The following is a 20,361-nucleotide window of genomic DNA, read 5'->3' as shown; positions in this document are numbered from 1 at the left end:
ATCCATGATATCTGGGATACTGGCACTGAGAGTTGACATCCATGCTGGTCTGACCCATGTTCTATCAGAGATAGATCTGTGAATCTTGCTGGCCACTGGAGTACTTCAATGTCATGCAGACAGATTGTAGCAGCACACGTCATGAGTGGATGAGCATGGCACAACGATGCTGTCACAGGAGAGGCAACACACGAGGACACAGGATGCCTGTGACACTTTGTGCCATCAGTGTTGTTTCAGTTACTACCAGCTGTGACAAGAAGTCATAGTAGATGGCTTCCCACACTGTGACACCGGGAGTATCACTGCTGTACCTCTGCGAAACATTGCAAGAATAGGATCTCTCCCCTGATTGCCACCATACTCATGATGATGGTCATCAAGGATATGCAAAACAGCGATTCATCCCTGAATGCAATGTGACACCATCAACCAGCAGTTTGTGCTTTCCAGTCACGGCACTATTCCATACTCAGCTGTTAAATGTAAATGTCATATGACTAGGGCGTCCTGTCTGATAGACCGTTCACTGGGTGCAAGTCTTCCAATTTGACGCCACTTCGGCAACTTGCGCGTCGATGGGGATGAAATGATGATGATTAGGACAACACTACACCCAGTCCCTGAGTGGAGAAAATCTCCGACCCAGCTGGGAATCAAACCCGGGCCCTTAGGATTGACATTCTGTCGCACTGACCACTCAGCTACCAGGTGCAGACACTCAACTGTTTGTGTTGTGGGCTTAACGACAGCCTATGCATGTGATGGTAATGCGCTAGTCTGGCTGAGGCTAGTATCTGACCAGTCGTATAGGATGACACAAAATGTTGCAGAGAATCCACTACATGGTCTTGGATGGCAGGCACAGATGTGAAGCAATTAAGATGTTCTTGGTGCACAATATGATGAGCTTCCCTTGTAGGGTTTAGATGTGGTCAACCAGAACCTTGACAAGGAACAGACCTCCTTAATGTTCCCATGCAGCTGAACATCAGGCCACAAATTTGGATATCACAAAATTTTACCAGCCAGCCAACTGGAGACCGGCGGTGTGGACCATTTCCAACATTGTCAGGTGCTCATAACATTCTCACACGAGCACACAGCATATGTGTCCTTCACAGTGATCACTCAACATCTGATACTGTTTATGCCACTTATATGCCCGACCAGTCTGGTAACAACACTAATGCACTCCAGTGGCCATTCTACTTCTCATAGAGAACTGCAGCTCTTAATCATTTGCACATCTGGCGATGATGTGTGTGTGTATATATACAAAGTCGCATTGATATCTAACTGTGCCTTCTGAGAAATCACCTTTTTTTGGCAGGTAGTGTATATAGTTCTTGTCTATTGCTCCTGCTGATTAAATGCTTGTAAAAGTCCAATAGTCATTGAATTTCTCCCTAGTGCTTTATGTGTGCACCTGCCATCTGTGCTGTAACTGCTTCTGTTTTGGCTGTTGGTTAATGGATGCTAATCTCCTGCCTGATTTGAGTGTTAAATATCACTTTCTGCATTTGATCAGTAAATAAAACAATAGATGCATTAGAAACAGACATTTAAAATGTAGCTTATAAGTCTTTAAACATCAGCTGCAATAGTAATTTCCGCTCTTGGAGTTGTTTTTACTTACTATATTTTGAAATAATTTAAGTCACTTCTGCCACTAAGTATTTAACTGATTGATAATTAATTCTTGTTCTCAGACTGCGAGAATTTGGGGGTGGCAGCATCCTTGACCTGGGAGTTTATTGTCTGCAGTTTGCTTTATTCATATTTGGACCTGTGCATCCGAAAGAGATTGTAGCTGCAGGGGAGTTAAATGAAAATGGATGTGACAGGAACATGGCCTGTGTTTTAAAATATGAAGGTGGTAAAACTGCAGTTCTTAGTTCAAATGCTCGTGTAACTCTTCCAAATGAAGCTTACATAGTTGGGACCAAAGGCAGTATAAAAGTAAGTACTTTTATTATAGTGTAAAAAATAACTTTTTTTTTTTTTTTTTTTTTTTTTTTTTTTTAAGTGAAGCAGTTTCCATGGGTCAATCATTTGTATCACTACACACCTGAAGCTGTGAATCGCAAAGTATTGAAGTACTTGTTATTGATAACCCTACTATATTGTGAAAAGCAACTCTCTCTCTCTCTCTCTCTCTCTCTCTCTCTCTCTCTCTCTCTCGTGTGTGTGTGTGTGTGTGTGTGTGTGTGTGTGTGTGTGTGTGTGTGGTGGGAGGGGGGCAACTGAACAAAATGTAAAAATAATTGTTTACCTTCAAATGAAACTTAAATTTGTTATTTGATTCAATGTGTAATTCATGCAGCTACAGCATCAGATGTCTGAGTTATGAGCTACATTACCATAAACTGCCTCTGTAATTATAGTCTGTAAATGAAAAGAGCAAAAGGAGAGAAATGTTAATTACAGAAAAGAATAATGAAGCATGGGACATGAGTGTTGGCAATAATAAATTTACTGGGAAAAGCAGTTTACTATTTTCCCCCTTATGTTCAGTATACAGATCTACAATTTTCCAATACCGAAGGAAACGTAATTTTACTAGGAATGTTTTTCTATTCTTTTTTACATTGACTGCACTCACAAATATCCACCTTTTTATTTAAGTGTTCTACTTACTTAGCAATATAAATAATAATAATAATAATTTTATTATTTATTATTATTATTTCTTTCTTGTCTCAGACGTTATGTATGGTTAAAAATGGAAGGTGACGCGGACCTTGATCAAGCGTGACTTCCTTTTAACTGTACGGTATACATTACATTGCGTTTAGGAACTTTTGGGTAATTGAACAAGTGTCAATAATTACAGATTTCTGTAGTTGTGTATATAAGTTTGGATGTAGCTGTATTGCATTGATGTACTGGTGGATATTGTGTGGTATGACTCCTGTAGTTGATAGTATAATTGGTATCATGTCAACTTTATCCTGATGCCACATGTCCTTGACTTCCTCAGCCAGTTGGATGTATTTTTCAATTTTTTCTCCTGTTTTCTTTTGTATATTTGTTGTATTGGGTATGGATATTTCGATTAGTTGTGTTAATTTCTTCTTTTTATTGGTGAGTATGATGTCAGGTTTGTTATGTGGTGTTGTTTTATCTGTTATAATGGTTCTGTTCCAGTATAATTTGTATTCATCGTTCTCCAGTACATTTTGTGGTGCATACTTGTATGTGGGAACATGTTGTTTTATAAGTTTATGTTGTAAGGCAAGCTGTTGATGTATTATTTTTGCTACATTGTCATATCTTCTGGGGTATTCTGTATTTGCTAGTATTGTACATCCGCTTGTGATGTGATCTACTGTTTCTATTTGTTGTTTGCAAAGTCTGCATTTATCTGTTGTGGTATTGGGATCTTTAATAATATGCTTGCTGTAATATCTGGTGTTTATTGTTTGATCCTGTATTGCAATCATGAATCCTTCTGTCTCACTGTATATATTGCCTTTTCTTAGCCATGTGTTGGATGCGTCTTGATTGATGTGTGGCTGTGTTAGATGATACGGGTGCTTGCCATGTAGTGTTTTCTTTTTCCAATTTACTTTCTTCGTATCTGTTGATGTTATGTGATCTAGAGGGTTGTAGAAGTGGTTATGAAATTGCCGTGGTGTAGTCGATGTATTTATATGAGTGATTACTTTGTGTATTTTGCTAGTTTCTGCTCGTTCTATAAAGAATTTTCTTAAATTGTCTACCTGTCCATAATGTAGGTTTTTTATGTCGATAAATCCCCTTCCTCCTTCCTTTCTGCTTAATGTGAATCTTTCAGTTGCTGAATGTATGTGATGTATTCTATATTTGTGGCATTGTGATCGTGTAAGTGTATTGAGTGCTTCTAGGTCTGTGTTACTCCATTTCACTACTCCAAATGAGTAGGTCAATATTGGTATAGCATAAGTATTTATAGCTTTTGTCTTGTTTCTTGCTGTAAATTCTGTTTTCAGTATTTTTGTTAGTCTTTGTCTATATTTTTCTTTTAGTTCTTCTTTAATATTTGTGGCGTAACAAGCTAGTTACGCCACACTCTCAAACTAGGTAAGGCTAATGGCGCCTTGCTAGGTCGTAGCCATGGACTTAGCAGAAGGCTATTCTAACTGTCTCTCGGCAAATGAGAGGAAGGCTTTGTCCGTATTGTTGCTAGCAATGTCGTCCGTACAACTGGGGCGAGTGCTCGTCCGTATCTCGAGACCTGCCTTGTGGTGGCGCTCGGTCTGCGATCACACAGTGGCGACACGCGAGCCCGACAGGTACTAAATGGACCGCGGCCGATTTAAGCTACCACCTAGCAAGTGTGGTGTCTGGCGGTGACACCACAATCTATTCCTATTTTTTGTCTGTATCCTAGATATTTATAGGCATCTGTTTTTTCCATCGCTTCTATGCAGTCGCTGTGGTTATCCAATATGTAATCTTCTTGTTTAGTGTGTTTTCCCTTGACTATGCTATATTTCTTACATTTGTCTGTTCCAAAAGCCATATTTATATCATTGCTGAATACTTCTGTTATCTTTAGTAATTGGTTGAGTTGTTGATTTGTTGCTGCCAGTAGTAGACCATTCATGTATAGCAGATGTGTGATTTTGTGTGGGTATGTTCCAGTAATATTGTATCCATAATTTGTATTATTTAGCATGTTGGATAGTGGGTTCAGAGCAGGGCAGTACCAGAAAGGACTTAATGAGTCTCCTTGGTATATTCCACGCTTAATCTGTATTGGCTGTGATGTGATATTATTTGAATTTGTTTGGATATTAATTGTGGTTTTCCAATTTTTCATTACTATGTTTAGGAACTGTATCAATTTAGGATCTACTTTGTATATTTCCAATATTTGTAGTAACCATGAATGGGGTACACTATCAAAAGCTTTTTGGTAATCAATGTATGCATAGTGTAGCGACCTTTGTTTAGTTTTAGCTTGATATGTCACCTCTGCATCTATTATCAGTTGCTCTTTATATCCTCGTGCTCCTTTGCAACAGCCTTTTTGTTCTTCATTTATAATTTTGTTCTGTGTTGTATGTGTCATTAATTTCTGTGTAATGACTGAAGTTAATATTTTGTATATTGTGGGTAGGCATGTTATGGGGCGATATTTAGCTGGGTTTGCTGTGTCTGCTTGATCTATAGGTTTCAGATAAGTTATTCCATGTGTAGGTGTATCAGGGAATGTGTATGGGTCTGCAATGTAACTGTTAAATAATTTACATTTAAAAACAAAGATGATGTGACTTACCATACGAAAGTGCTGGCAGGTCGATAGAAACACAAACAGACACATACATACACACAAAATTCAAGCTTTCGCAACAAACTGTTGCCTCATCAAGAAAGAGGGAAGGAGAGGGAAAGACGAAAGGAAGTGGGTTTTAAGGGAGAGGGTAAGGAGTCATTCCAATCCCGGGAGCGGAAAGACTTACCTTAGGGGGAAAAAAGGACGGGTATACACTCGCGCACACACACACATATCCATCCACACAGATGTGAATGTGTTGAGGTGAATTTCTTTAGCCAGAAATTTGCTATTTTATCTTTTCCACGGGCTTTCCAATTGTGAGTAGAATTGATTGCTTGGGTGACTTCATGTTGCAAAATTATCACTTCAGGCATTTGTGGTATCATCTTGTATGTATCTGTTTCTGCTTGTATCCACCGTGCATGCCTGTTATGTTGTACCGGGTTTGACCATATGTTGCTCCAGAAGTGTTCCATGTCTGTTATGTTTGGTGGATTGTCTATCTTAATGTGTGTGTTATCTATTGTCTGGTAAAATTTCTTTTGATTTGTGTTGAATGTTTGGTTTTGTTTCCTTCTATTTTCACTTTTTTTGTATCTTCTAAGTCGTTTGGCCAATGCTTGTAATTTCTGCTTCTTTTCACCTAATTGCTCTATCACTTCTTGTTGTGAGATTTTAGCTAACCTTTTTCGTTTTTTTTTTTCCCCCTGACATTTCATTTCTTATAAATTGTGTTAGCTATCCGATGTCTTTTCTCAGTTTTTCTATTCTGATCTGTAGCCTGTGTTGCCATGCTGGTTTTGTGGGTTTCTTCTGTGTGTTGGTTGGTTCTGATCTCTGCCTAGTGTGTATATTTAGTGTAGTGAGTGCTCCTATATAAACCAGTAGTTGTAACTCTTCCATAGTTGTGTTTCCATTTATTTTGTTGTGTATGATTGTGTTGATAGTTTTTATTGTTGTTTCGACTTGTGGGTTATTTGGCGGTCTATGCAAGAATGGTCTAATATCTGTATTTGTGTCTTTGTATTCTATATATGTCAGCTGAAATTTTTCTTTCATATCTAACATGTGTGTCACTTCGTGTTCTATTTGTGCTTGTTCTGGTGGCTGTCTTAAGATTTCGTTTTCCTCTGACTGTTTAATTGATGCGTGTTGTTCTTTAAATGATTAATGGAAAATCTCATATAAAGATGTGAAACAAATACTAACAAAGAGATAGAGGGGCTGGCCAGTACTTACCTCAGCTCAGTACAGCCGATAGATACACATAAAACAGAACTGAAAATTTACGTTCCTAGCTTTCGGAACAAATGTTCCTTCATCGGGGAGGAGAGAGGGGAAAGAAAGGGAAGAAGGGAAAGGAGATTCAGTTACTCACAACCTATGTTATGAAGCAACAGGGAAAGGAAAATAGGGAGGGTAGCAAGGATGGAGGCATGGTTGTCAGAGGGAAGCCAAAGATATTCTACTGTAAGTACTGTGCCAGCTTCAAACCAAAGAGGATGCATACAGAAGTAAATAGGTATATAGTATAAGGATAAACACAACTATGTAGGATGAAAAGACACGTGAATGGCTAGAGGAAAGGGAAAGAGGAGAAGACTGAAGAGTGAATGGGAGTGAGGTGGTTTAACATAGGTTCAGTCCAGGGGGATGGCGGGATGAAAGGATGTGTTGGAGTGCAAGTTCCCATCTCCGCAGTTCAGAGGGACTGGTGTTGGGTGGGAGAAGCCAAATGGCACATACGGTGTAGCAGGTCCGTAGGTCCCTAGAATTATGCTGGAGGGCATGCTCCGCTACTGGGTATTGGGCATCTCCTAGGCAGACAGTTCGTCTGTGTCCGTTCATGTGCTCAGCCAGTTTAGTTGTTGTCATGCCGATGTAAAAGGCTGTGCAGTGCAGGCATGTCAGTTGATAAATGACATGTGTAGTTTCACACGTAGCCCTGCCTTGAATTGTGTATGTTTTACCAGTAGTGGGGCTGGAGTAGGTGGTTGTGGGGGGCTGCATGGGGCAGGTTTTGCAGCGGGGTCGGTTACAGGGGTAGGAACCGCTGGGTAGAGAAGGTAGTCTGGGAATGTTGTAGGGTTTAACAAGGATGTTACGGAGGTTAGGGGGGCGATGAAAGGCAACTCTGGGTGGTGTGGGGAGAATTTTGTCAAGGGATGATCTCATTTCAGGGGTTGACTTGAAAAGTCATATCCCTGGCGGAGTAATTTGTTGATGTTTTCGAGGCCAGGATAATATTGGGTGACAAGGGGGATGCTTCTGTGTGGTCTATGGGTAGGAACATTGTTGTTGGACGGGGAGGAATGTATTGCTCGGGAAATCTGTTTGTGGACAAGGTCTGCAGGATAGTTGCGGGAGAGAAAAGCACTGGTCAGGTTATTGGTGTAATTGTTGAGGGATTCGTCACTGGAGCAGATACGTTTGCCACGAATACCTAGGCTGTAGGGAAGCGCGATCGCTTTTGCGGCACGCGCGATCTTTTTTCGTCACTCGCTATCTCTGTTTTTGAGCAACGTGTGTTCTTTTCCCCTGATCTGGACATACTTGCTTGGCCTGGTCAACTTTTTCCGTATTTTTCTTATTTAGTGGTCTTCCTTTGGTATTGAACATTACCAACACAATTTCTTTCCTTCTCGTCCTTCCCTCCGTGTTTTATTCCTTCTTATGATTACTGTTTCAACTTTAGTTATTTAATTTCCCTACCCACCAGTTACCCACTATGTACCCTAATCCTATACCACATTATTTACATTCATTCCGGAAACATGCATTCACCGTAGCCAAACTGCAATCCCACATACTTTTCCTCCGGTCCTGCTTAACCTTTGGAATTACCCCTAAAGTGCTTACCTTAAAAGTTCCCATCTCCGGGTGCAATTCCTCCTTCCACCAGTCTCTCCTGGACTTCCAGAACCTTCAATCCTTAGCCCTTACCCAACTTGTCCTGAATCTCTACACTACTTCATGTAACCACCACTCCCAACAGCTCCTATCTCTCTTCAAAGTCCTCCACCTCTCAAACCCTTGCTTGGAGAACACACTCAGGAACATCATCCTAGAAGCCAGCTGCAAACTTGAGTTCCATGCCACACACCACCTGAAAAAACTATCCACAGTGTTAGTGCAACACCTAAGAAGTGGGGTCCCTCTCCCTATCCCTCACAAACACCAACCACAACAGAACCTTCAACAAACCCCCCTCATAGCCAACAAACCTAGCCTAGCCACCCTACTCAATCTCCCCATCCCAGCACATACCCCACACAGACCAAATCTCAACTATAACCACAGTCAAATGCCACATATCACCAGTCCCAATTCAGTCCTAAACCTCTCATCCAGATCCCTCTCTCCTCCAGAGACATCTGTTCTATCAAAAGGCTTAACCTTTAGCCCCACACCTAAATTCAACCACACTGCCCTGGTTAAAGATCTCCTCTCATTCACCCGGAACCTCAACTGGAAATATCACTTCACTACCCAAACACAGCCCCCAAATACTAGACCCATTGTTGAACCCTGTCTAGAACAGTTCCGACTGCCTTCTCAAAGGGATCCTCCTCCCCTCCCCCAAAACCATCCCTTGCAGACATTTCAGGAATTCCTCACATCCAGTGTTGCCTCCCAGTCCTTCTTGAAGAACATCCCGACAACCCCCAACATCACCCCAGCTGAATACCGTGCCATTAAGGAGCTGAAAATAGACCGCTCTATTGTCATCCTCCCGGCGGATAAAGGCTCCACAACTGTCGTACTTGACCGTGTGGAGTATGTGGCAGAAGGACTGCGTCAACTCTCTGACACCTCAACCTACAAAGCTGTTACCCAGGACCCCATTCCCTCCATCCAGACTGAGCTGCAAAAAATCCTAAAAATCCAAGGTCCCTCACAAGGCCTCACAACGGCTTCCACAGACTTACTCACTCCACCTGAGCCATGTACCCCTACCTTCTACCTATTACCCAAAATCCACAGAGAGAACCATCCTGGCCGTCCCATTGTAGCAGGCTTCAAAGCCCCAACCGAACGTATCTCAGCTCTGGTAGACCAGCACCTACAACCTATCACCCGCAGACTCCCATCCTACATCAAAGACACAAACCACTTCCTAGAACACCTCAAATCCATTCCCACTCCTCTCCCACCTGAAACCTTTCTTGTCACCATAGATGCTACATCCCTTTACACAAACATCCCACATACCCATGGTCTCTCTGCCCTTGAGCACTACCTCTCCCAACGCCCACCCGAAGATCTTCCAAAAACCTCGTTCCTTATCACACTTACCAACTTCATCCTCACCCATAATTACTTCACTTTCGAAGACCAGACCTACAAACAAATCAGGGGAACGGCCATGGGAACCAGGATGGCTCCGTCCTATGCCAACCTCTTCATGGGTCGCATGGAGGAGGCTTTCCTGAAGACCCAACAGCTGCTTCCCCTGGCCGGGTATAGGTTTATAGATGACATCTTTGTGGTCTGGACTCATGGTGAAGAAACACTCCTTAATTTCCTCCATAACCTCAACTCCTTTTCGAATCTGAATTTCACCTGGTCCGTCTCCAAAACCCAAGCCACCTTCCTGGATGTTGACCTTCATCTTGTTGAAGCTCACATCCACACCTCTGTCCATATCAAACCCACAAACAAACAACAGTACCTTCACTTTGATGGCTGCCATCCTTTCCACATCAAACGCTCCCTTCCCTACAGCCTAGGTATTCGTGGCAAACGTATCTGCTCCAGTGAAGAATCCCTCAACAATTACACCAATAACCTGACCAGTGCTTTCCTCTCCCGCAACTATCCAGCAGACCTTGTCCACAAATATATTTCCCGAGCAATACATTCCTCCTCGTCCAACAACAATGTTCCTACCCCCAGACCACACAGAAGCATCCCCCTTGTCACCCAATATTATCCTGGCCTCGAAAACATCAACAAATTACTCCGCCAGGGATATGACTTTTCAAGTCAACCCCTGAAATGAGATCATCCCTTGACAAAATTCTCCCCACACCACCCAGAGTTGCCTTTCGTCGCCCCCCTAACCTCCGTAACATCCTTGTTAAACCCTACAACATTCCCAGACTACCTTCTCTACCCAGCGGTTCCTACCCCTGTAACCGACCCCGCTGCAAAACCTGCCCCATGCATCCCCCCAAAACCACCTACTCCAGCCCCGCTACTGGTAAAACATACACAATTCAAGGCAGGGCTACGTGTGAAACTACACATGTCATTTATCAACTGACATGCCTGTACTGCACAGCCTTTTACATCGGCATGACAACAACTAAACTGGCTGAGCGCATGAACGGACACAGACGAACTGTCTGTCTAGGAGATGCCCAATACCCAGTAGCGGAGCATGCCCTCCAGCATAATTCTGGGGACCTACGAACCTGCTACACCGTATGTGCCATTTGGCTTCTCCCACCCAACACCAGTCCCTCTGAACTGCGGAGATGGGAACTTGCACTCCAACACATCCTTTCATCCCGCCATCCCCCTGGACTGAACCTACGTTAAACCACCTCACTCCCATTCACTCTTCAGTCTTCTCCTCTTTCCCTTTCCTCTAGCCATTCACGCGTCTTTTCATCCTACATAGTTGTGTTTATCTTTATACTACACTCCTGGAAATTGAAATAAGAACACCGTGAATTCATTGTCCCAGGAAGGGGAAACTTTATTGACACATTCCTGGGGTCAGATACATCACATGGTCACACTGACAGAACCACAGGCACATAGACACAGGCAACAGAGCATGCACAATGTCGGCACTAGTACAGTGTATATCCACCTTTCGCAGCAATGCAGGCTGCTATTCTCCCATGGAGACGATCGTAGAGATGCTGGATGTAGTCCTGTGGAACGGCTTGCCATGCCATTTCCACCTGGCGCCTCAGTTGGACCAGCGTTCGTGCTGGACGTGCAGACCGCGTGAGACGACGCTTCATCCAGTCCCAAACATGCTCAATGGGGGACAGATCCGGAGATCTTGCTGGCCAGGGTAGTTGACTTACACCTTCTAGAGCACGTTGGGTGGCACGGGATACATGCGGACGTGCATTGTCCTGTTGGAACAGCAAGTTCCCTTGCCGGTCTAGGAATGGTAGAACGATGGGTTCGATGACGGTTTGGATGTACCGTGCACTATTCAGTGTCCCCTGGACGATCACCAGTGGTGTACGGCCAGTGTAGGAGATCGCTCCCCACACCATGATGCCGGGTGTTGGCCCTGTGTGCCTCGGTCGTATGCAGTCCTGAATGTGGCGCTCACCTGCACGGCGCCAAACACGCATACGACCATCATTGGCACCAAGGCAGAAGCGACTCTCATCGCTGAAGACGACACGTCTCCATTCGTCCCTCCATTCATGCCTGTCGCGACACCACTGGAGGCGGGCTGCACGATGTTGGGGCGTGAGCGGAAGACGGTCTAACGGTGTGCGGGACCGTAGCCCAGCTTCATGGAGACGGTTGCGAATGGTCCTCGCCGATACCCCAGGAGCAACAGTGTCCCTAATTTGCTGGGAAGTGGCGGTGCGGTCCCCTACGGCACTGCGTAGGATCCTACGGTCTTGGCGTGCATCCGTGCGTCGCTGCGGTCCGGTCCCAGGTCGACGGGCACGTGCACCTTCCGCCGACCACTGGCGACAACATCGATGTACTGTGGAGACCTCACGCCCCACGTGTTGAGCAATTCGGCGGTACGTCCACCCGGCCTCCCGCATGCCCACTATACGCCCTCGCTCAAAGTCCGTCAAGTGCACATACGGTTCACGTCCACGCTGTCGCGGCATGCTACCAGTGTTAAAGACTGCGATGGAGTTCCGTATGCCACGGCAAACTGGCTGACACTGACGGCGGCGGTGCACAAATGCTGCGCAGCTAGCGCCATTCGACGGCCAACACCGCGGTTCTTGGTGTGTCCGCTGTGCCGTGCGTGTGGTCATTCCTTGTACAGCCCTCTCGCAGTGTCCGGAGCAAGTATGGTGGGTCTGACACACCGGTGTCAATGTGTTTTTTTTTCCATTTCCAGGAGTGTATATACCTCTTTACTTCTGTATGCATCCTCTTTGGTTTGAAGCTGGCACAGTACTTACAGTAGATTATCTTTGGCTTTCCTCTGACAACCATGCCTCCATCCTTGCTACCCTCCCTATTTTCCTTTCCCTGTTGCTTCATAACCTGGGTTGTGAGTAAATGAATCTCCTTTCCCTTCTTCCCCTCTCTCCTCCCCGATGAAGGAACATTTGTTCCGAAAGCTAGGAACGTAAATTTTCAATTCTGTTTTATGTGTATCTATCGGCTGTACTGAGCTGAGGTAAGTACTGGCCAGCCCCTCTATCTCTTTGTTAGTATTTGCGTGTTGTTCTTTGTTTGTTTGCTCTGGGATGTTTGAGTCCATTACTGTATTTTCTTCTTCTTCTGATTGCACATTATTTTGTTCCAGTATTTGTTGTACTTGTTGTTTGATGTTTTCTAATTCTGACTGGGGTATCCTGTTATTTTTTATTATTACACGGATCTGATCAGCTAGTCGTTGTTCTGTTAAAAATTTTAATTCTGGGTATCTATTCCTATTTTTTGTCTGTATTCTAGATATTTATAGGCAATTTATTATTATTATTATTATAAACTGCTTAGTGATGATACCCTTACAGAACACATCTTTTTCTTTCCCTTGCTTTGTGCTTCTTGTCTGGCAAGTGTCATTAAGGTTAAGCTGTTCTTTCCTTTCTTCATATTTTACAAAACAATATACTTCATCATCAATCAGAAAAAAGCTGAGTGTACACAATGTTCATGTATTACTGTACAAAAGATAAAACTACTGTTATGTGGTAGTAAACATATAGCCATCCTGTATATGTTTTACAAATACTTAAGGTCTGACTTGCACACTCTTGCACTGGTACAGGCATTTGTGGAATCTGCAAAATTATTAAGTGAAAGTCTATAGTGTTTGCTCTGTATTTGGAATAACTAAGTAATTTTTTGCTCTTACATTTCCATCTTATACAAAGATGTGTTCAGCTCTCCTGCTGGCATTGAAGTTGCTTTTCATGTGTGTCCTTCTTTGCCTCTAAAAAAAATTTGGTATCCCCCTGCCATATGTTAGAAAGAGCAGCTTTAGGAATCATAAAAGCTGTAATAGCTCATATTCTCCAACTTTTTACAAGGGATTAAAGAGTTGGAGAACATGAGCAACTACAGCCCATGACGACTTCCTTCAGGAGTTAATTCACACAGTCTTAAAGTTTATTGTCATTCTGTTAAGGAAATCATAGGTACCATTTAAAATTTGTTGCCTTCTACATTAGATTAATTTTTTGTCAGAGGCATTTTCCTGGAAGATTAATTTCCATTTCCCACATCCACGCTCGACCAGTTTATGTATATTTCACAATAACGTACAGTGTCTTGCTGCTTGTTCCATTGTCACATTCTGCTAGTAAATTCAACTGCAATTAATGTGGTCTTGCATCTTTATTTCTCTCCGGCTACATTTTTTTTTATTTGTATGTTTGCTCTGATGTCTCCTTCTATCTTTTTTTTTTTCTTCCTCCTTCCTGCTACTGATAACCAGCACTGTTTGATTAGAAGATCTAGGCCACATTCTTATAAATTTATGGTTTGTTTAAGCTAACTTTTCTTTCCTTGTTCTCCAAGAGAGAGCTAGCTGAAACTGCTTTGGTATATTCTTTGGTTCTTAGGGCAGATAAAACTTATCATGAGATAACTGTTGCAATTTTGTGTGTGATGTTTAGAGCTGATTAACGAAACATTTTTTTAATATTTGTAACAGTTTTCCTGTGGAATGTTAAACAGCTCTTGTGGCTATTTTATTTCCTTAACACACGCTATGCAGGGCTGTTGTGACATCCCACATTGTTGTGGAATTCCCATCAAGCACTATTCTTGGATTCACCATATTCATTCTTTAACAGTGTTTCTAAGCTTATGGCCCTGAAAGATGGTCTGCATATAACACCATGTGGAAATTCCTCCATTATAAGTTTTTTATCACTTTTCCAAAATTCTAATTTGGACATAATACACTTGCAGTCATCAGTCAGAGTGTCATTTTTGATGCACTATTTGCCTCAGTCTTGACCATGAGGCAGGCTTTTGGAGGCTGCCTGTACCATTACACCAATTTTATAACTCGTCCAATCAAATGTTGGCCAGTTTTAACAATTGAGGTACGGTATCCTTAGTTACGTTTATCTTCTCTAAATCCTAAGAGATTTTTGTACTCTTTCACATGCCATGCAATAGCTTGTATTGTATTTTTCCTTACTCACTTCAAAATCTTAACGACCTATAAGAGCTTGGGTCTTCCCTTTTCTTAAGAATATTTACCTGGGCTTGCTTCCTGTGGAAGAAATCCTGCACTACAGTGAGATGAGTACTGCAAATTGTGAATTATGTAATTGGTAGAGACTTGTAGTAAACTTAACATGAATTGCATTTGGACCTATCACATTTTCTTTATTGTTGAAGATACTTTGTGAACAAATCAAAATTGCTCTTTATTGTTTCAGTAAGGATTTCCTAGTTGCAGTTCTGTCTCATCAGAATTGTCATTGGGAAGTAAAACTGCCATTAAGACATCCACTGAGGATTTCCAATAAGTTGTCGACCTTCAGTCTTTGTTCTGTAATGCAGAAAGAACTGTTGGTGATTTTACTTACTACAGTTTTATAGGATACTCCTCAGATTTCTGTGACATTAGTCTTCAGAATGAGCTTTCCAAAGCTCTGGTTTCATTCTTTTTAAAAATCTTTATATTTCTGTAACTATGTGAGAATTTATTGGGTAATTTGTGTGCACAAACACAGTCATTGTATGGGATTTTGCTCCATAGCTTTCTAGTGCCTTTCCATTACTGGAAAGTGGTGATGGGAGTAGCACACAGCGACTTGGAACTTAGATTCCTGTCACTATTTCAATCACTAGCGAATAAGCACTAGCTCTGTTGGCTGATAAGTGAATTTCCTTTGGCCTTTTTCCTCGGACCATACCGACAATTATTCGAATTGTATGGAGTGATTTAGGAAAGTGAAACTTAAGAGGACTGTCAGTTTTATTGACAGACTGGATAGGGTGTTCCTCAGATATCTTTCTAAAATTGCTCTTCAAAATAAGTTTCCCAAAGCACTGTATTAGGGGGTATTAAAAATTTAAAGGAAGTGGTTAAAATCCCATGAGCTTTTGATTGAGCTCTCCTCAGCCATTGTCAAGAGTTAAATGACTATCATTGACTTGCAGTTGTGATGGCCAAGTACCAGGCTGAGCTGAGATGGTGTTTTCAGATATTTTTATTTCTGTAGCTTCTTTTATGATGCTATCCCAGAATCTTTCTGTCCTCATGATGACAGAAGTTTTGTCGAAGATAATCCAGTTTCGATCTTCTAAAGTGTGTTCTCCCAAGGCTGATTTTTCCTGATAACATAGGCATAAGCGCCTCATGTTGCATCTGACTTCTTCTGCAGTGTGTAATGTTTGCCTGACATTGTAGCAGCCACACTGACATAGTATCTCCTATGGTGTTCTGACCCCTAGGTCTCCTTCACAGGCCTCATTAACTGTCATGTTCTTGGTGGGGGTCTGAATACTAATAAACTGTTGTCTGTCTTCAGCTGTCTGCTGATCTTTCTCGACACTGTGCAACAGAAAGACAAAAAAGCACATTTCATGCTCTCTTCTTTGGTGGAGTTTCCCTGTGCATATCACCAGAAATGGGCTGTGATACATGGCAGTGACTGTAGCCATTTGCCCAGAAGACTTTTCAGATGTGACTTAGTTCTAGTGGCAGGTTTTCTGTGTCTGGGATGACTTTAGCATGATGTATGATGGTGTTTGTAATGCTACATATGTCAGATGGTGGTGGCTCAGAGTGCAGATACCAATCTCTGTGTATGGGTTTCCTGTAGACACTGTGGCTGAGGTGCCCATTGAGTTTTTGTTGAACAAGGATGTCAAGAAATGCATCTCTCTCTACATAAACCTGATGTGGTTGTGAATGCCATCCAAGTGTTTTGAGAACTCTCCCTGTTCATGCCACCATATAAGAAATATGACAGTGTCAATGTGTGCTTAAACAATATCACAATCGTACTATCAAACAAGTAGGAGAAGAGATCTATACAGTCTCTGACAGGAATGCACATAAATAGAGAGACCACATCAAAGCTGACTGTTATTTCACTTTCCCCAAAACAAAGATGCATAATTCAACTGATAAACTCATTGGTGTTTTTGATGTGATGTACACAGTGACCCATATAAGGTGTAAGGAGGCTAGCCAAATATTTTTCCAGTCTATGAGTTGGGGACTTAGTGGTTTTTACAGTGGGACAAAGAGGTGAATTTAAAGACATCACCTTTGACACGGCACAAACTAAGCCAAGTTGCTTTTATTGTTACATCAATGACACATCATCTGCCAGTACCACTAGAACTAAACCATATCCGAAGATTCTTCCAGGAAAACGGCCACAGTAGTCGCCAAGCATCACATGCCATTTCTGGTGATATGCACAGGGAAATACCACTAAAGAAGGTAGCAAGAAACGTGCATTTTTGCCTTTCTGCGACACTGTATCAAGAAAGATTAGCCAGCCTCTGAGGAAAGAGAGCAGTTCATCAGTGTTCAGGCCCACAGCAAAAATATGACAGCTAATGAGGACTGTGAAGTATTATCTAGGGCTCAGAATGCCAGGAGTGTAAAAGATACCATGTCACTGTCACTTCTGTCAGGCAAACAGTACACACTGTAGAGCAAATCCAGGTGGAAGATGAGGTGTTTACCCCTATGCTATCTGAAAAAATCAGCCATGGCAGAACATGATTCAGAAAATCAGCCCAGGATTATCTTCGATGAAACTTCTGTCGTCATGAGGACAAACAGATCCTGAAATAGCATTATAAAAGAAGTAGGAATAAAAATATCTGAAAACACCAACAGTAAGGGTCGTGGTTTGCGTCTCAGCATAGCTTGGAACCTGGCCGTCGTGATGGTGAAGTGGGTGCAACGGACATGGGACAAAATCACTGCCATATTTGGTGAGGAAATGAGCACCAGTGACTTCACAGCCAGCACTGCAGCTGTATAGCAGCAAGGCTATGGCTGTCATTTTCCACCTGACAGTGGCAGAGGTGAACTCTGTTGATAACACTTGATTATCGTTACAGCTACTTATTTGGAGGCTAGGCTGTAGAATTAAACATAAGTCTAATTAACTGCAGTTTAAGTGTAGGTTTTATGGAGGAGACATTTCTTCATTGCTGTTTTATTCTGCTTACAAAATAGGGTTACTAGAAATTATAAAAGGTATGAAATTGGATAGTCTGAATATCCTCTTCCTCCTACTCATTTTTATTTCTGCATTTACTTCTTCAAAGACTACATGAAGGAGTAAATGGATATTTTCACAGAACTACTTAAATGCACAGAAAATACTCCCAGTGTTGCAATCTAACTGCAGTGGGCAGAGATTGTTGTGAAAGTAGTGCCAGTGTGGACGACGACTTGCAGGTTGTGAATTATGAAGCAGTTGTAGAAGGCAGTTGTTGAAGTTAACTGTATATTACTGAACAACATGCTTGCATGAAACAGACCTTGGCAATGGCTAATATATAACTGACTCGTGGTCATGAAAATGAAAGTTATGACACAGTTGCTTTTACAAGGGAACCTGCTTCTGAGTATAAGGAACAGGTCTTGCAGATGAGCTCTCTTGCCCACGATCTGTGAATGTGTGAAAAGGCAATTGCCAGTGGGAGTGACAAAGGATAGATAGAGACATTACATAGGAGAGTATTGTGAAGGAGAGGGGGCAGAGAGAGAATTGTAGTGTGATTATTTGTCATCTGATAGGAGAGCAAGCTATATGAAGAGAATACTGTTAGTCTTTACATGTGTGTGTGATCTTCTGCATTCAAAAATGACTGCTCAGTTTCATATATGTGGCCTGTGGGATGTGGGAATGAGCATCTTCTGGTGTAAAAGGGTGGCAAGTGTGTATGAGAATTGAGAATTGTCAGTACTTGGTGTGTGCAGTTTTCTTAATTCGCCATACTGAACATACAAACCTGTTTTTAATAAATCGACCAAGTGACAAAGGATCACACTAGCACTGGAACAGTCTCAGAACTAACTACGACAGAATTATTATTATTACTATTTATTAATTTATTATGTGAAACTTTTTGGTTTGAGGGCAGACAGTTCTATATTTATTAATGAAGCAATATATTAAAAATTGTAGTCAGAGCTCCTGCCACCGAATAAATCAGGATGACCAAATGTAGCAGGAAGAGGTAGAAGGCACAATATTAAGGCTCGTCCGAGCTTTCCAAGTGACTTATGTTTTCCAACCACAGTGCTCTCATGCACCTCGGTCTGCGTCACAGGGCCCCGCAGTGCTGAGGAAGCCCCCCAGTAGCCCATGCAATGCAATACTGTGTTGAGCCGGCCTTGGCCAGCTGTGGAGTTCCGATGACATCAGGATGCGCCAGCTGCTGACTCTGCTGTCCCCTTCCTCGTCACCTCAGTGCCACTCTGAGGAGCCACCGAGTGGCCCACTGACAACTGCAAGATGGCCCATGCTGTGTTCCCTCGCCGACGTGGCTGAGATCGCAGCAACAAGAAGTGCGTATGATCTAGCATCTGAATCTGCGGTCCTCGCCTCGGGATGCCTCCGGCGTGTGTTGGAAGCCAGGACGACTGCCCGCAGTAGTGAGCCGTGGAGTGGCCCGCTGCTGGCTGGCTACAGACCCCTCGTTGGCCTCAAAGAGTCGAACCAGCGACCCACTGTGGACTGGAACATTAGTGCCCCATCTGCTGTTGCATGTAGCTGGTGGTGTGACACACCCCGCCATCCAGGAGAGCTGCCACACTTGAATGAATCTCGTTAGAAACCTGCACCTATTTATACGCGGGCGTGCACCGTTGTTTTGCCATATGCACTGCTTCGCGTCACGTACTCATAACACGCTAGGTTGGCGAGTGGTCCCCTTCTGCCTGTGATTTGCAACATGCAAAACTGCTATGTGTACTCTTTCAGAAATTTGACGGCCCTGTGGCCTCTATTCTACTTCGCAACTGTTGGTATGCGTAACTCACTGCAATCCGACACCTGGCTGTAACTTGTGCTCAGATTATTGCCCAAAACTAACTTTCGCTATCTGAAACGGTGGTGCTGCTACATTATTCCCCTCTTCAGAAAGACCCGGTCCCTGGGTTGACCCCTAACTATCTCCCAACTTGTTTGGATTGGCACCTATGACATATTTTCTTACTATTAGAAAACTTAAATGTGGTCTAGTGCCCCTTAAAACCATGACATGAAACAAAACGTAAAAATTCCTTACTGGACAACCACTGCTCGATCAACCCCTTACCTACTTGTCTCGTGCCATCAGTATCCAATCCACTGGGACTTGGACTACCCTTGGTTCCCTCTTGGAATGAGCTCTCCACCTGATCAGAAAGAAAACAACACATAACAAAGTTAAGGCTGCAATGACACTTGGCACAGAGGTGCTCAAAATGATCTTTATTTGCCTTTATCTTTCCCTGCACTGAGCGACATGTTGCACAAGCTGTTTGGCTGATATGCACTCCTCTTGCTCTAAAATGAACTGGTTTATGGATCTCAACAGACCTGGTTCCAGAGTTTGGTTTAACAAGGTCAGATTCTGCCTTGGAAAAAACTCTAAAAGTGGCTTCTGGCCAGTACAACTGTGGCTGCCATAACATTCAATTGCATGACTCCTGAAACTGACACTGGCAGGTGGAAGGTTGGTCCTATTATGTCACACTTAGTTCCAGTGATTAAAATTCTGCTCCCCTCAAGCTCTATACGTTTCACTTCTGCAAATACTCCCCGCTCAAAACAACTTGCTACTACTACCAAATTCTCGTAGGTGGAGAAGATTCAATGCATCCCAACCTGTTGCAAGCGCAACTTTTGCTCCACGATGTCCCCTGGACATTCTGTTCCTTTCCCCTCTGGCTAAAAATAACTACACCGTGCACGTTTCCCGTATTTGTAGCTTCA

General features: G+C 42.8%; 1 protein-coding gene across 2 annotated transcripts in view; it reads left to right on the top strand.

Moving 5' to 3' along the window:
- Positions 1 to 20,361, top strand: part of LOC124709122 (trans-1,2-dihydrobenzene-1,2-diol dehydrogenase-like) — a 101,786-nt gene that overhangs the window by 48,100 nt on the left and 33,325 nt on the right. For both annotated transcript variants that reach the window (XM_047240778.1, XM_047240780.1), the window contains exon 4: positions 1,713 to 1,962. In XM_047240778.1, coding sequence (XP_047096734.1) covers positions 1,713 to 1,962 — 250 coding nt within the window. The remainder of the gene's footprint in view (positions 1 to 1,712; positions 1,963 to 20,361) is intronic.

Source organism: Schistocerca piceifrons, chromosome 7 (genome assembly GCF_021461385.2).
Source record: "Schistocerca piceifrons isolate TAMUIC-IGC-003096 chromosome 7, iqSchPice1.1, whole genome shotgun sequence".
In the NCBI taxonomy this organism is placed as follows: Eukaryota; Metazoa; Arthropoda; class Insecta; order Orthoptera; family Acrididae; genus Schistocerca; species Schistocerca piceifrons.
The sequence above is the reverse complement of the archived record's forward strand: the minus strand, read 5'-3'. Positions and strand labels throughout refer to the sequence as shown.